Source organism: Xenopus laevis, chromosome 1L (assembly GCF_017654675.1).
Source record: "Xenopus laevis strain J_2021 chromosome 1L, Xenopus_laevis_v10.1, whole genome shotgun sequence".
Classification (NCBI taxonomy): Eukaryota; Metazoa; Chordata; class Amphibia; order Anura; family Pipidae; genus Xenopus; species Xenopus laevis.
The window spans coordinates 179,103,036-179,119,514 of record NC_054371.1 but is presented as its reverse complement, the minus strand read 5'-3'; the positions used below and the strand labels follow the sequence as shown (position 1 = coordinate 179,119,514).

At 38.2% G+C, this 16,479-nt stretch overlaps 1 protein-coding gene across 1 annotated transcript in view; it reads left to right on the top strand.

The window, feature by feature from the left end:
- ksr2.L (kinase suppressor of ras 2 L homeolog) overlaps positions 1–16,479 on the top strand; it is a 192,029-nt gene that overhangs the window by 107,978 nt on the left and 67,572 nt on the right. Inside the window, exons 6-10 of the mRNA XM_018263769.2 lie at positions 1,889–1,958; positions 3,049–3,132; positions 6,275–6,342; positions 7,111–7,229; positions 15,228–15,396. Of these exons, the coding sequence (XP_018119258.1) occupies positions 1,889–1,958; positions 3,049–3,132; positions 6,275–6,342; positions 7,111–7,229; positions 15,228–15,396 (510 nt within the window). The remainder of the gene's footprint in view (positions 1–1,888; positions 1,959–3,048; positions 3,133–6,274; positions 6,343–7,110; positions 7,230–15,227; positions 15,397–16,479) is intronic.

Genomic DNA, 16,479 nt, shown 5'->3' with positions numbered 1-16,479 from the left:
ATAAAATACAGGATTTTAAAATCCTTTTAAATGCCCTCAGATGACCTATAAGGCTAACCAGCTGGTAAATCGAAGGCATCTATACTGCAAAATACAGTCAATTATTTCCAACCCACTGCGTCTTTCTAAAGAGGTTTAAATAAATTGCCAATACTTAAAGCCAAGATGACCCTCCGGTGCTGTGACTGTAGTTATTCCCCTTTGCCTCTTTAATAGTAGTGATCCATTTAGTAATTAGGTTGCAAGTGATTACGTTGTATTCTGGAACTTTTGGCTCCACCAAATGAATACAGATATTGATTCAGGAAAGCAACCATGTTTAGTATGCAATTCATCCATTTTAGAAAAAGAGAGTAATCATTTAACGTAATTGGAAGCAAAGTGATCTGTAATTTAAACCATTTATTTAAACGGCTACTTTCTAGAACAGCTCTGTTCAACTGGAGGCCCTAAATGCGGCCTCAAAGAGATTTTTTATATCCACCAGCAAGGCGTCTTAGTATGGTCCATAGACCTCTTTGTATGGCACCATTGTTTTTTAATATTCCAGCCCCAAACATGTGAAATAGCAAAATATTGGACAGCACTGATCTAGAAAGTCATAGCTGCCCATCTGATCGGCTGTGTGTTGCTATTATTGTATTTCAAGTCAATAAATTACTAACGTTTAGTCTTGATACTGGAACGACCCGGCCCGATGTTTCGACTGAAGTGCTGGTTATATGTTCGGCTTTTTCACCATGAATTGACTTCTATTGTTGATAGAGAAATTTACTGAATGCCTTGCCTGTATATACATAATATATACAGATGTATTCTAATAATCCAGCTTTTGTACAGAAAATCAAATATGAACTAAGCCAAAACTAACTAACCAATTGGCATTGGGTCTCTCTCTCAAAACCACGAGGAATGATAAACAACCTCCAATACATTGTGCAAAGTGCAGAAAATGGGCAAAATGCTGATTGTTTTGTACTTTGCACATGTTCTTCCTCTGTTGCTAAATTGTTGCTAAATTGTTGCAGGTTTCTGTGCTTCGTTTCAAAGCACAGAGACCTGTGTCTGCCCCAGTGAATATATTGCTACCTGCATTAGACAGAGCTGTATTCACAAGGGGTTGGGGATATATAAACACCTAAATATATTGTAAGCCTTTCAGCAATTTTCTGCTTATTAAATCTTTTGGGAAGTTCTGGGATGGTACTTTGTGTGATCAAAATCACAGTTTTTTCAGGAATAGAGCATCTCAAAAATCCAGCCTTGACAAATCACTGATCATCTCTATGGGATCAACCTTTCTGGTGCTTAGTGAAAATTCCAGACTGTATAATAATGTTGAGATAACGATAGAATAAAAAATGTATGTGATCTTTAAAGAAACTCAAACCATTTAAATTGTGTACAATCATTGATATGATTCTATATTATAAACTATTAACTAAGACCATAAAATACTTATACTATTTATATTACGTAAAAGACTGGCAATTTTTTGAAGCAACATCCTATACAAATACAATTAATCCTACCAACATTTAAGTTCAGTTTTTCTGCTATTGATTGATACTGTTGTAACTTCTTTCTTTGCATATATTATGGGGTGCCAATACAACAGTGAGTTTATAACGGAATAATGGAATGTAGAAAATAGTGATAAAAAGATGCAATACATCTTAGGCTTTCATTGTAGTGAACTGATTAACTATTAAGGCACAGGTCCAATGGTAACTGGTCTTTAATAAGAACATAGCAGGGTTGTTTTCTCTTGCCTTCTAAGATGAGCCTTAATGATTCCCATAAACAACTTTTATAAATATTTGGCATTTAAGTCTTCAAAAGTAAAATGTGTAATGTGCTCTTGCTTTTTATTTCTTTTGCTTTTCAGATACACTTTCAGTACCTCATTGGTCCCCACAGATTCCACGCAGAGATCTGGGAAATTCCATCAAACACAGGTAATAGCAGCACTGGAACAAAGGCCAGTAGGGCAGCAATGTGTTAAGAACTCAGCAAAACAATAACTGTAAAGGATGGATGATTGGGAGAGATTAGCTGTATTTTGATTGCTAACGGCATAGTCTTGAAGTCTAGTGCCAAACTTAGTTCACTTGTCTAACCAGTCTTTATCCTAAATGGGCTCAGTAGTGGCCTTAGCATTCAAGTAACCATTCTTTTTTTCTTACCTTATGGAGTTAACTGCTCCAACTAAGGAAGATTCTTAGCTAAATATATATCATAATTAAAAAAATTGATTGCCATGGCCATGAAGAATTGACTGACCATTCTTAGCCTACCTGTGTGTAATCTCATCTCTCGCTTTTTCAGTCCTCTCCTAACAAGAGGAATCTAGACTGAATTTGAATCCTATTTCAGCTGCTGAGCTATTTAGATGAGATAAAAGACCAGGCCTGGACTGATAAAAGAAAATCAAATTAACTTTTGGGATGGCAGGTCTGTAATAAATTTAACATGGCAAAAAAGAGAAAAAATATAAATGTACTGTATTTGAGATAGAAGCTTGGTTCTTTCCCTCATCTCTGCTTTGATAAGGTATTTTCTGGCTTAACGGTTGGCCTTGATTTATACTGCATGAAAAAGGCTGGTGTAAAAGGGAATTAATCCTTGTGTGTTCGATAAAAGTCTTCTTACTTCACAACCGAATACTGGACTGCTGGCATAAAATCGGTCTTTGTTTGTCGAATTATCACTGCAGATTTGCTTGTCAAGTCATTTTGGGCCCATAATAACTAGTTGTTTGTATGACAAACACAGCTACAATGACTCTACAAAACCATAAAAACACTTTAGGACCCTGCTGATTATATAAAAATGTTCAGAAGGCTTCTGGGACTTCTTAAGATGTTCATATATAAAAATAAATACATGGAGAAAATCAAATTGTGCTGCATTGTACAATATGATAATGTCTTTGCTGCCTTTGCAGCTGTAAAAGCTGTATGCATTTATTGTATGTTTTGTGTTGCACTAGGTATATACAACTGGATGACACAGGCACATGCACTCAATATATCTGCTGTTTTATAGGTTCTCAACCAAGTACTGGATGTCTCAGACCTGCACTGTGTGTGGAAAGGGAATGTTATTTGGACTGAAGTGTAAAAACTGCAAGTACGTTTAAGACCACTTCTCCTGTTTTATGACAACCTGGGTAATGTCCATGCCTCAGCTGTGCTAAAAATGACAAAATAGTGTCACTAGTAACTTGTCACTTCAAAGCATTTATGTTTTGTAGTTATGTTCAAAGGCTCTTTAGACTTTGTAGCCCATTGCTCAAATCATGCCACTTCTAATATTCACCAAACTGTGGAATAGTAAACTTGTCAAAAGTTTGTATTATTATTACGATTATTATTAAAGGGATCCTGTCATCGGAAAACATCTTTTTTTCAAAACACATCAGTTAATAGTGCTACTCCAGCAGAATTCTGCACTGAATCCATTTCTCAAAAGAGCAAACAGATTTTTTTATATTCAATTTTGAAATCTGACATGGGGCTAGACATTTTGTCAATTTCCCAGCTGCCCCAGGACATGTGACTTGTGCCTGCACTTTAGGAGAGAAATGCTTTCTGGCAGGCTGCTGTTTTTCCTTCTCAATGTAACTGAATGTGTCTCAGTGGGACATGGGTTTTTACTATTGAGTGTTGTTCTTATATCTACCAGGCAGCTGTTATCTTGTGTTAGGGAGCTGCTATCTGGTTACCTTCCCATTGTTCTTTTGTTTGTCTGCTGGGGGGAAAAAGGGAGGGGGTGATATCACTCCAACTTGCAGTGCAGCAGTAAAGAGTGATTGAAGTTTATCAGAACACAAGTCACATGACTTGGGGCAGCTGGGAAATTGACAATATGTCTAGCTCCATGTCAGATTTCAAAATTGAATATAAAAAAAATCTGTTTGCTCTTTTGAGAAATGGATTTCAATGCAGAATTCTGCTGGAGCAGCACTATTAGCTGATTCATTTTGAAAATTTTTTTTTCCCCATGACAGTATCCCTTTAAACTTGAAAGATTTGGCAGGCATATACACAACCAGCATGGTTCTGTTAAGTTGGTTGGGGCTTAGGTAACACTTATGATAGCAATAACCTTTATTAACCAATTATCTTTTTTTGGACTTTTCCTTCCAACCTAATATACACCTGGCGTTTTCACTTTTGGTAGAAAAACACTAGCATTGAAAACTCCATTACAACCTAACAATGCCCACTGTCTGCAAAGGGATTCACCTGTCACAAAGAGTGGATGTTGGGCTACATTGGCATCTTATGTGACACTAGGCTTATTGTAATTTTTGCATTGTCTTTTTATCCATTGATTCATATGCCCCGTAACTTTGTGTTCTTGAAGGAAGTCTAACTCCAAAAAGAAAATGAACACATCTGCACATCTGAGTAATTTTTCAATATACATTGCATAGTCAGTTAAGGTGAGACTGGTGCTATAAAATACTTCTGGTGAGACATAAGTCTGGTATTATATTTGAAAGAGATCCATGACGATTCTTTTGGCAAAATCCATTGTAAAATAGTACAGGTAAAATTGCCGTGTGTGACAACACTCTTTGGGGCAAATTCACTAAGATTCGAAGTTGCGCCAGGCGCAACTTCGCCGCACTTCGCCAGGCGTAGTTTCGCCAGGGCTCCGCAAATTCACTAAAATCCGAAGTTGCGCACAGGGGTAGCGTAAGGTTGCAGAGTTGCGCTAGCATTGATTCGCTATATAAAGCGAAGTTACGCTAGTGAAGGCTAATTTGCATACGGCGCGAAATTCAAATTTCAATGGAGGAACACGTATCTGCACTACAAATGCCTAGAAAACCTTCAAATCAGCAAATAAAATTTTTATTTTGCCCTACACATGTGCCCACTGTCTAGGTAAGTTGCCATGAGTCAGGAAATGTAGGGGGGAGGAAGGGGAGCCCCAAAAAATTTTCGATCTTTTTCAGCCTATCAGCCATCATGTAGAAAACACGCCAGCGTTTTTTGGGACTTAGAAAAAAAATTGACTTTTTTTTAAACAATCCATATCTACTCTATTGCGCTTCGCCAGGTCTGAGGTGGCGAAGGAAATCTAGCGTAAAAGGTAGCGTTCAGTACACTGCGCAAGTTAGTGAATTTGCGTAGTTTCGTCGCTAGCGAAACTTCGCCTGGCGTAAGGTTGCGAAGTAACACTAGCGAAACTACGCCAGCGTTCGTGAATTTGCGCAGTAGCGAAAATGCCAAACGCTAGCGAATTAACGCTAGCGTTCGGCGCTTCGCGGCTTAGTGAATTTGCCCCTTTGCATATTAGCATTTGTATGACCAAAATACAACTTTCATTTAGAGCTCTGCACCCTTAAAGGGCAAGGAAAGTTAAACTAAAGAAGTAGGCTAGAAATGTTGTACATTATGTTTTGTACTTCTGTACCAGCCCAAGTCAACCACAGCCCTTTAGCAGTAAAGATCCAAATATGCCCCAGTAGCTCCCCATCTTCTATTCTGCTGATTCACTGTGCATGCTCTGTTCTGCTGTCACTTACTGAGCTAAGGGACTGACTCAAAATATACAGTACACATAGAATATAAATTTTACAGTGTGAGGCTGATTATTAATTAATATGGATAATTACTAGATGGCAGCACAGAAACCAGTGCAACTAGCATTTGATTTAATAATCAGCCCTGTAGCATCAACTTATATGACAGGCCAACCTCATTTTCTGCTTGATAATTAGTGACGACCCCTAAGCTTAGCTTCTCAACAGCTGCTCAGAGCCCACTGAGCATGTGAGTGTCACAGACACTTTCCAAGATGGTGACCCCCCTGTGACAAGTTTGAAGTCCAAGATCATTGTTATTGAGAAGCTGAAACTTTAGGCTGGTGCAATAAGGTCATTATATATAATATGGCATTTATAGCCCTGTTCATTTCTAGGGTTAGTTCTCCTTTAAAAGATGACTGGTAATGTTAAGGTTAATGTAAAATAGATTTTACTTTAGACATAATCTTGAGATTCTAGATCAGCATTGCAGCACTGCGCTACAATCCTATCTCCAAATTACTATCCTATGGCAAAAAAAATTATCGATGAAGGATTTTGTATAGATGTTATAAATGGAAGGAACGCTGATTTTAAACTAGATAAGACAGTAACTTTTTGACTGTGAGAAATGTTAATGAGATTCTCTAGCTATAAAGTACAGAACCTAGGGTCTAGTATGTACTTGAGCTTCTCTCTCTTTTCACATAATTATTTCTCTTTGGTCGCTAGGTTAAAGTGCCACAATAAATGCACCAAAGAGGCTCCACCTTGTCATCTACTAATCATACACCGTGGAGGTAAGTGGCTTGGTCATTTTCTTTCTTGTGTTTTTAGGCTGAAGATTTGATAACTATTGTAACTATAATCTTATGCCTACTAGAATGGGGGTTGTAGAATATTATTACTCTAGCCAGTGTCGGACCAGGGGCCCACCAAAAACCCTTAGACCAGGGGCCCACCCAAAAACCTTTAGACCAAGTATTATTTTCTTCCTCACCTCACTCAACCTCTATTCTCCTGTTCTCTTTTCTTTACATACTGTAACCTATAATTCCATCTATTTAGTCTCTTTATTCTCATAGAAATAGGGAATGGCCATGAAATATGCCAAATGTTTGGAAGCAGGAGGGCCCACTGACACCTGGGCCCATCGGGAGTTTTCCTGGTATCCCGGTGGGCCAGTCCGACACTGACTCTAGCTGTTCCTTTCATGGTATCCTACCAGCAGCTGTATTGCTGAAAGTTGACTATTTGTGTCCTGTATCAGCATAGCTAATGAAGACTTTTCATAATTTAACAGATATCCTTAATATATTCTCGTGGCATTTCAGTTTGGGGCTGATTGCAATGGTTTATATGTTATTTTGGTTATGGTTGCGAAAACCTAAACATCATCATGATTTTTGGGCCCTAGCACATTGATTAATAAACCCTAATTTTAAATCAGTTAGTCACTACTAGGTAAACTGAAATAAATGTGAAGTATGATCTGTCTACATGTTTTCAAAGCTTGTGGAAATGGTTCAGCATTGATATTTGATTATATTTACATTTTTCCAATGTAGCAAGATTAGTCAGGACTGAATCTGTACCATGTGACATCAATAACCCTTTACGAAGACCTCCCCGCTACTCAGACCTCCATGTTAGTCAAACGCTCCCTAAAACCAACAAAATTAACAAGGTAAGCTGCGATCAAGCATGATGGATACTATAGAATTAAACAGCAATGTGTAATTATTAAGAGTTCATGGTTAATTCTTCAGTGTCTGGTTTCACTGCATTCAGGTCAGTCGGCATGCTGGAGCATCTCATAGCTGTTAATACACGTACATGTTTTAATACAAGTTTTTGGGTTAATTCGTTAATTTTGGGTTAATTAGATACAAAAGTATTGGCAATAAGGTAGTGTTCAACCATGAAAGTCCGGCATGTTGCTTCAAACAAACAGGACCTGCCATTTACATTTTGGTGGCTTTTTATTAATATTTCTTGCCTCCTCTATTAGTTTAGAGACTTTGATATAAAATAGCAAGCATGGGGTTTCATCTTAGAAATAAGAAACATTCTACAATAACTTTATACTAAAATCACTATGGACAGAGGCAGAGCTTTCTGATTTATTCTGATTTAACAGTGAATTAGGTTAACATTCAAGCATATCAGTAATACATAAGCGTGGAATAATGTGAACTGTTTTTACATATTTTGGCAGTGTCCAATAACAGTTTTGGGGGAATATAACAAAAGTTGCAAAGAGAAAAACAAGTTGCACCATCAAGAATAAAAATTCACATTTTTGCAATGTAATATTCTCCTTGAAACTGTTATTGCATTGCGAATTTTAACTGTGCATTGCGAATTTTAATTGTGCACTTTGAAGAAGTGCTTGAAGGCGTTGTAATCTTTTGGAGCAAACCTAACAACTTTTTCGGTAAGAAGTTTTTTTTACTTTCACTACTCACAGGCGCAAACTATAAAATTCACATCATACTTTCTTCCATTGTCGGAAGAGGTTGCTAAACAGTTTCTGGGTTTGCAAAAGCGATTAGTTATGGGGGACTTTGGGGCGTTTCGCTGTAAAATTTGCGAATTTCCTGCGAAATTCGCAAAACGGCGATACATTTGTTTTTTTGCTGGCGTCCAAATTGTGGGAATCGTGGGAATTTGCCGCCAATTCGCGCCTGGCGAATAAATTCACCCATCAATAAAAGCGATATTAAATTTGCGCAAAGCAAAATTTGTTAGTACGAAGACATAACATATTAGTTTTTCCGTTACCGATTTTTATTACCGTATATACTCGAGTATAAGCCGAGTTTTTCAGCATCCAAAATATGCTGAAAAAGTCTACCTCGGCTTATACTCGGGTCAGCGGGCAGTAGCCGAGATTGCAGTCACTTTTAATCATTCCTATACCAACAGTTCACTTGGGGAGAGACTGCAATATCCCACAATGCCCTCTGTTGGTTTTATGAAAGAATAACAGTGCGCCCTCTGTTGGTTATATCAAAGAATAACAGTGACTGCAATATCACACAGCGCCATCTGTTGGTTGTATCAAAGAATAACAGTGACTGCAATATCACACAGCGCCATCTGTTGGTTGTATCAAAGAATAACAGTGACTGCAATATCACACAGCGCCATCTGTTGGTTGTATCAAAGAATAACAGTGACTGCAATATCACACAGCGCCATCTGTTGGTTATATCAAAGAATAACAGTGACTGCAATATCACACAGCGCCATCTGTTGGTTGTATCAAAGAATAACAGTGACTGCAATATCACACAGCGCCATCTGTTGGTTGTATCAAAGAATAACAGTGACTGCAATATCACACAGCGCCATCTGTTGGTTATATCAAAGAATAACAGTAACTGCAATATCACACAGCGCCATCTGTTGGTTGAATAAAGGATTAACAGTGATGGCAATATCACAGAGCGCCATCTGTTGGTTATACAAAAGATCAGTGATGGTTTTATGACACACAGCACTCTCTGCACAATTCTCTGTCACCATCAACTTTGCAAAGAAGTCCGGTCGATCGCTGGGGGAGTCTCTTTGGCGGAAGGTGCGCTGCTGGGAGACAGGGCTGTAGTTGTGTCTAGGCTTATACTAGAGTCAATAAGTTTTCCCAGTTTTCGTAGGTAAAATTAGGTACCTCGGCTTATACTCGGATCGGCTTATACTCGAGTATATACGGTATATTCCTCCAAAAAAGTACTATGCAAGGAAATTGTTTTATTTTTGAAAAGCCTCTTATGTATATGCACGTGCTTCAGTCAGGAGCATGTGCTTCAGTCAGGAATGGTTCTCCCAGTGGCATGGATGTATGTACTGGGGAAATTACAGGCCTGGCATAGATGATAATGTTGTCGTACAGATGGACAGGATAATGGACAAATGACAAACAAATGCCAACCCACACAACAGATAACAGGAAACATTGGCTTGATTGCATTACACTGATTTGTTTTGTGCCAGTCATTGTAATTATTGCATGTCCGTTTCATTTATAATTTAAGACACATTTCAATCTTATTTCACGTTTGAGAGCATTTGGATTTCGGTTCCTTTCAGAACGTATCACTGAACTGTTGTGATATTCTTATTTATTTGCCTTCTTCTTGCTATATCTTGGTATCAACCCATCCATATGCTCTGTGCCTATTTGTATCTAGAAATATTACAAATGATAACAAATATCTATAAAATATATCTTAATGGTCACTATCTTTTTTTTATTGCTTTGAATGTATCTGACAATAAATATATTTGTATACATTTACATTTCTATTGGAGGGCTTACCTAAAAGTGGTACTGATTTCTAATGTTGTATTACCACTATCATCCTTATTTGCTGCCAAATGCATTCTGTCCATATAATATCCTTACAGCACTACTTTACAGTGGTTGAAGAGGGTTTAAAACACAGGGGGGGTAGTACAATGCAGAGTGAAAAATGTAATTATCTCTAAATTTTGTCCATACCCACTTTTTAGACTATCCACTTTTACTGCAACATTCATATAGGGTTTTTTTTAACGAACAGCAGCATAGGTGCTTTTTAACAATCAACAGTAATACTATTAGTACAGATATGGGATCTATTATCCAGAATGGTTGGGGCCTGGAGTTTTCTGGATAAGGGCTCCTACTGTAATTTGGATCTCCATACCATAATAATTGAAACATTAAACAAACCCAATACAATTTTTGTGCTTCCAGTAAGGATGAATTATATCTTAGATGGGATCAAGTACAAGGTATTATTTTATCATTACAAAGATAAAGGAAATCATTGTCAAAAATTATTTGATTCAAACGGAGTCCATGGGAGATTGCCTTTCTGTAATTTGGAGCTTTCTGGATAATGGATCCAATGCTTGTATCAGTAGTTTTTATCCAGTTTTATTAATATAGATGGATTAAAGCACTTTATACTTTGGGTCAAATTCAATTTCATGAGAAAATGTTATTTTATGGGCAAAATTTAATTTGAGGTGAAAAAAACTTTTCTCATAATTCAGGTTCAGTCTTTTCCTTATATTCAGTGTCGGACTGGCCTGGTGGGAAACCGTGAAAAACCCGGTGGGCCCCGACCCTCATGGGCCCCCGCCGGGCCAGACCCCTCTTCTGATATAGAAATGGCACAGAAAAAAATATTTTGGCGCTGCACAGCGCTGTTTGTGCATGCGCGGCTGCCTCGCAAATGCGCGGCAGTACGCATTCAAGAGTGTTCTCCTGAGCGGCGCCTAACAGGAGGGGGCAGCGCTGTCTGCGCATGCACGGCTGCTTTTCATGCATGAGCGCCTGTGCATATTGATGTGTGTTCTACTGAGTGGCGCCTAACAGTAGGGGGTCGGAGGGCCGGAGGGGGCCCTGGTCAGTGGTCCCGGTGGGCCCCCCGTCCGACCCTGCATATATTTTATTCGGGTTTTCATGTGATAAACAGGGAGATACGTTTTCTAACTGAATCACATCTCTCTCTCTCTATGGGAAAATCTGGTATTGAAATTTGAGATTTTCTCATCAAATTAGATTTGATTTGCCCTTTTGTGTGAGGAAAATACAAAAGGACCAAGTGGTTTAGCTAGATAGACTTTTGCAGGCATAATATTTTGTGGGGGGGTTTGTGGATGCACACCTAAGGCCAATTTCAAAAAGTATAATTTCAAAAAGTATAAAGCCCTGTCTAAGTAATTCAAGTAAATATGCCAGTGCATTTAATTTTGAAACAGGGTTTTTTTGTTACAAAGTTATGATCATAATATTGATAAGCCACCATACCACGTCAAGGTAAAACCCCACATGGTGGTCCCTAACTTATTTATCTTTAGTCATAGTAAACAAGGTACATTACCTCTCTGTAGTAGCAATTCTTTGTATAAACATCTCCTGTGCCTTGGTTTCAACTCTGTGCTAGATCCTCCCCCGCCAACTTGCTGAGCGGCTTTTAAGAGGGAGAGACTGCCTTAACCAACGCCCATTTTAGAAAAGTAGAAATCAGGTGTTGTAATTAGACAGGGCTTTATACTTTTTGAAATTATACTTTTTGAAATTGGCCTTAGGTGTGCATCCACAAACCCCCCCATATTGATGTATTTGCCTGAAGCTTTGGCTAAGCTCATGTGGTTATTGCACCCTCATACCCCCCCTTTATACTTTTGGTGGTCCCCCTCACTTGTTGTGCCTTGGTTTGTGCAATCGCTCTCTCTTAAAAGCCATAAGTGCTGGCGGCATGGGAGGGTCTAGCCGTGAAAAAACCAACGTCCCATTAGACACTACTCTATGTACACATACACTTATTATGTCTCTCATTTATTTCTTCTTTACATTCTTTTATTCTATGCTTTCTTACACATATACTCCCAAATACACATACACTTTCCCTTACCACTACCATACATACTTTCACTTTTCACTTACACATGTATACACACTATTGTGCAACTGCACATATCACTCTACCTTGATTTTAATTACAACACCTGATTTCTACTTTTCTAAAATGGGCGTTGGTTAAGGCAGTCTCTCCCTCTTAAAAGCCGCTCAGCAGAGGTAATGTACCTTGTTTACTATGACTAAAGATAAATAAGTTAGGGACCACCATGTGGGGTTTTACCTTGACGTGGTATGGTGGCTTATCAATATTATGATCATAACTTTGTAACAAAAAAACCCTGTTTCAAAATTACATGCACTGGCATATTTACTTGAATTACTTAGACAGGGCTTTATACTTTTTGAAATTATACTTTTTGAAATTGGCCTTAGGTGTGCATCCACAAACCCCCCCATATTGATGTATTTGCCTGAAGCTTTGGCTAAGCTCATGTGGTTATTGCACCCTCATACCCCCCCTTTATACTTTTGGTGGTCCCCCTCACTTGTTGTGCCTTGGTTTGTGCAATCGCTCTCTCTTAAAAGCCATAAGTGCTGGCGGCATGGGAGGGTCTAGCCGTGAAAAAACCAACGTCCCATTAGACACTACTCTATGTACACATACACTTATTATGTCTCTCATTTATTTCTTCTTTACATTCTTTTATTCTATGCTTTCTTACACATATACTCCCAAATACACATACACTTTCCCTTACCACTACCATACATACGTTCACATTTCACTTCACACATGTATACACACTATTGTGCAACTGCACATATCACTCTACCTGGATTTTAATTACAACACCTGACTTCTACTTTTCTAAAATGGGCGTTGGTTAAGGCAGTCTCTCCCTCTTAAAAGCCGCTCAGCAGTTGGCGGGGGAGGATCTAGCACAGAGTTGAAACCAAGGCACAGGAGATGTTTATACAAAGAATTGCTACTACAGAGAGGTAATGTACCTTGTTTACTATGACTAAAGATAAATAAGTTAGGGACCACCATGTGGGGTTTTACCTTGACGTGGTATGGTGGCTTATCAATATTATGATCATAACTTTGTAACAAAAAAACCCTGTTTCAAAATTACATGCACTGGCATATTTACTTGAATTACTTAGACAGGGCTTTATACTTTTTGAAATTATACTTTTTGAAATTGGCCTTAGGTGTGCATCCACAAACCCCCCCATAATAATATTTTGTGGGCCTAATAATCTTATAATTTAATAATTTATTGCTTGTTGGGCTGATAGATTATTGGATGCAATTTACTCGCTGCCACTGGGATAAATATACTGCTGGAGGGAATTAAACACACTTCTTTTGGGACGGACATGGACACAATTTCCACACTGCATGTGTGGTAAATGCCAATGACAATAAAATGTTACTATTAATATTATATTACTCTTAATTGTCCTACAAGCATCAGGTATCCCAAAAATCAAACCTTGAAACCCTCTGCATAGACTAGCACTAGCGACCACCACCATAAAATACATGGTGAGTCCCAATATCGAGCTGCATATTCCCTCTTACCCAAAACTGTGAATCCCAGCATACTACATACTGACACACCCCAGCAACCTCCAGCCTGAGAGGGACAATGGAATGTGGACCCAGTTTACAGTATAAATTAACAATGTGAGCCTGCATTCCCAGCATAAAATCATGACAGAGAAGATAGGTCCTGAGGAGCACAAACATTTCTGGAAGAGAATGCAGGCAAATTTAATGGAATATAGATTCCAATCTGGTTATAGTAGTGTTACAGTGCAGGCATATTTGAAGTTAACAACAATAAACAACAATAAAAAAAACAGAGCAGTGCAAGACAAAAAAGAGCAGTGGTTGAGGGGGCAGCCTTGATGTCAGTTAGGGTAAGCTTTGTGTTAACATTTATTTGATTTCTTAACGAGAATATATCCTAAGATCCCATACCAGTGCTAGAATTATTATGTAAGGCCAATTGAATGACACCTGTGTTGGATTAGGCCAAATAGTACACCAATAGAAACAAACTACAATAACATTACATTAATATAGCCTGTAAATTCCTTGCATCCAACATACTTATTTCCCTGCATAATTTATAGGTAATATCTTAGAATCTGGTCCACAAATTAGTCACTGATGAGTCAGTCAAGCCTAAAGGTCAGGCAAATAGTTTTTGATTACTGAGAAAGCTGAAGGCCACATATTGTTAGGGGCAGGTTTTTATCTGAAATAGCAGATGCAAACCTGCTTAGATAAAAACATTGTGTTTAAAGGGCAAGAAGCAGTTTCGTTAATTTTTTGTGTTTGTATGATGCCAGTATAATGGCACTGAAAGACTGGAGCCCTATAGCGCTTATCTTATTTATCTCACAATTCCAGCTTATCTTCCAGGATACAGCCTTCTTCTGCAAGTTTACATTCAGTGCAGCGCCCCATGGCAGTAGGCATAGAAGCAAGTGTTGCAGAGTCCAACATGCGTTAAGAAATGTGGGTTGGGGCAAGGGATTTAGTTCTCAGATGTATACAGCTGTCCTCAACCTTTACATGATCCTTGAAAAAGTGAACTAGGAGGATCTTCATTGTATAATATAAATAAGACAAATTAAAAAATGGTGTACATAAGAATAGTGCTCTCCAACTTTTCTATATGGAGGTTTGATTCCTGCCCTACCTATGCAGGGTCACAATTCAGATACTTTTGAAAGAATGAACACAAAAGAATTCAGTAGAACTGTCATTCCGGTAGTGTGTCTTCTGATTTTCAACCTATTCCCATGCTTGCAGTAATTAGCGACTCTTTAATGAAACATGACATGCACAAAACAGAAAGACAGAGGGGGTAATGTACTAACAAAGTGTAGGGGCTAAATTGCACCAGTGCAGTTAGGCACATCAACTAATAAGCTGTGGTTTTCTAACATGTTGTAGACCCCTCAAAGCTAATTTCTGACAATGAGCTATTGGTTAACTGTATTTATGGTAGGCAATACTTCTAGCAGGTAGGATTGGCGCAGGGGAGGAGAAAAATAGAATAAGCAGTGTTGTCAACATATTCTGTTGCAGTGTTGCTTTACTAAAGTTTTAACCATAAATAGTTGTTTTGGATCATGTTGTCGTGTTTGAGCTACTCAGTTTCCATAAAAAAATAGATTTTAGACATTTATGTCTGTCAGACTAAAAATACTGTGATTATTGCCAACATCTTATGTCAAGGAGCTAGACAATATATATAAATGTCCTCTCATCTTGTTCCCTATGTGCTGTCTCTTTTGTTTTCCCAGGACCATATTCCAGTGCCCTACCAGCCAGATTCCAGCAGCAATCCTTCCTCTACAACATCCTCCACACCGTCCTCACCTGCTCCTCCTCTTCCTCCCAGCGCAACCCCACCCTCTCCTCTCCACCCATCCCCACAATGCACCCGCCAGCAGAAGCCGTTCAACTTACCAGGTACATTAATTCACCTGGGATAGTAGTTTGTTTAAATCGTATTCTATTTTCTAGTGTTGTACTGAATAATTGTGAATCATGCCTTGGGAACAAGAACACTGTTGCCTTTACACTTTAGCTCAAAGCAACGCAACTGAAAAAAATATGAATCTGTTTACAAATGTGCAGCCTGTAATGCTGGATATAGAGCTCCATACTAATTATCTGTTTATCTAATCTAGCTATCTGCAGTGAATCCTCAATTTTATGTACCCTGCTTTTGAGTTTTCCTGCATTTTACACTGTGATTTTCTGTTCCCACCAATATATAATGATTAATGCATTTCCCTGATTTTACATTTTGCTGATTTTTACACCATTTGTTTTTTGTTCCCTTGAAAAACCTAAAATGGGGGTTCTACTGTATCAATATATGTTTTTTTACCATTAAATTCTGGACAATTATAAATAGTGATTTTAATTAAATGGATCAAAAATGTGATTTCTAGAATCAATTAAACTTATAGGACAGAAAGATCAATGTTATCAGGAATGCTCCAGATCATATACTTGTATTAGCACTTTTATGGTGATTTTGCACAGAGTTTGAGTAAATGACTTCAATCCCCATGTAACAGGTGATTTAAAGGCAGATTTACCTAGGATTTCAGTTACACAGAGTTAGAATAATACATTACGAAACAATCTTATTCTGATTGAGCAACTAGGAAAGCTGTCATTTTATTTTAACTGAGTTTTGAAAAAAAAAAGGATAACTGGTCTTTTCTGGTGCTTCTGTTGCACCGGCACAACTACTCAGCACACATACTTTTTGTCCCATTGTCATTCACTTAAAGTTGAATTTGTCCCCTGACATGATGATGCAGCTGGAGGATACATACTGTAGGTGCACAGTAATAAATAATAGGTGCAAAACTGGATCAGTTAAGAAATTACCTTATTCTTCCCAAATAGCATACTTAGGGGCCGATTCATCAAGAGTCGAATATCGAGGGTTAATTAACCCTCGATATTCGACTAGGAACTAAAATCCTTCGACTTCGAATATCGAAGTCGAAGGATTTAGCGCAAATGCTGCGATCG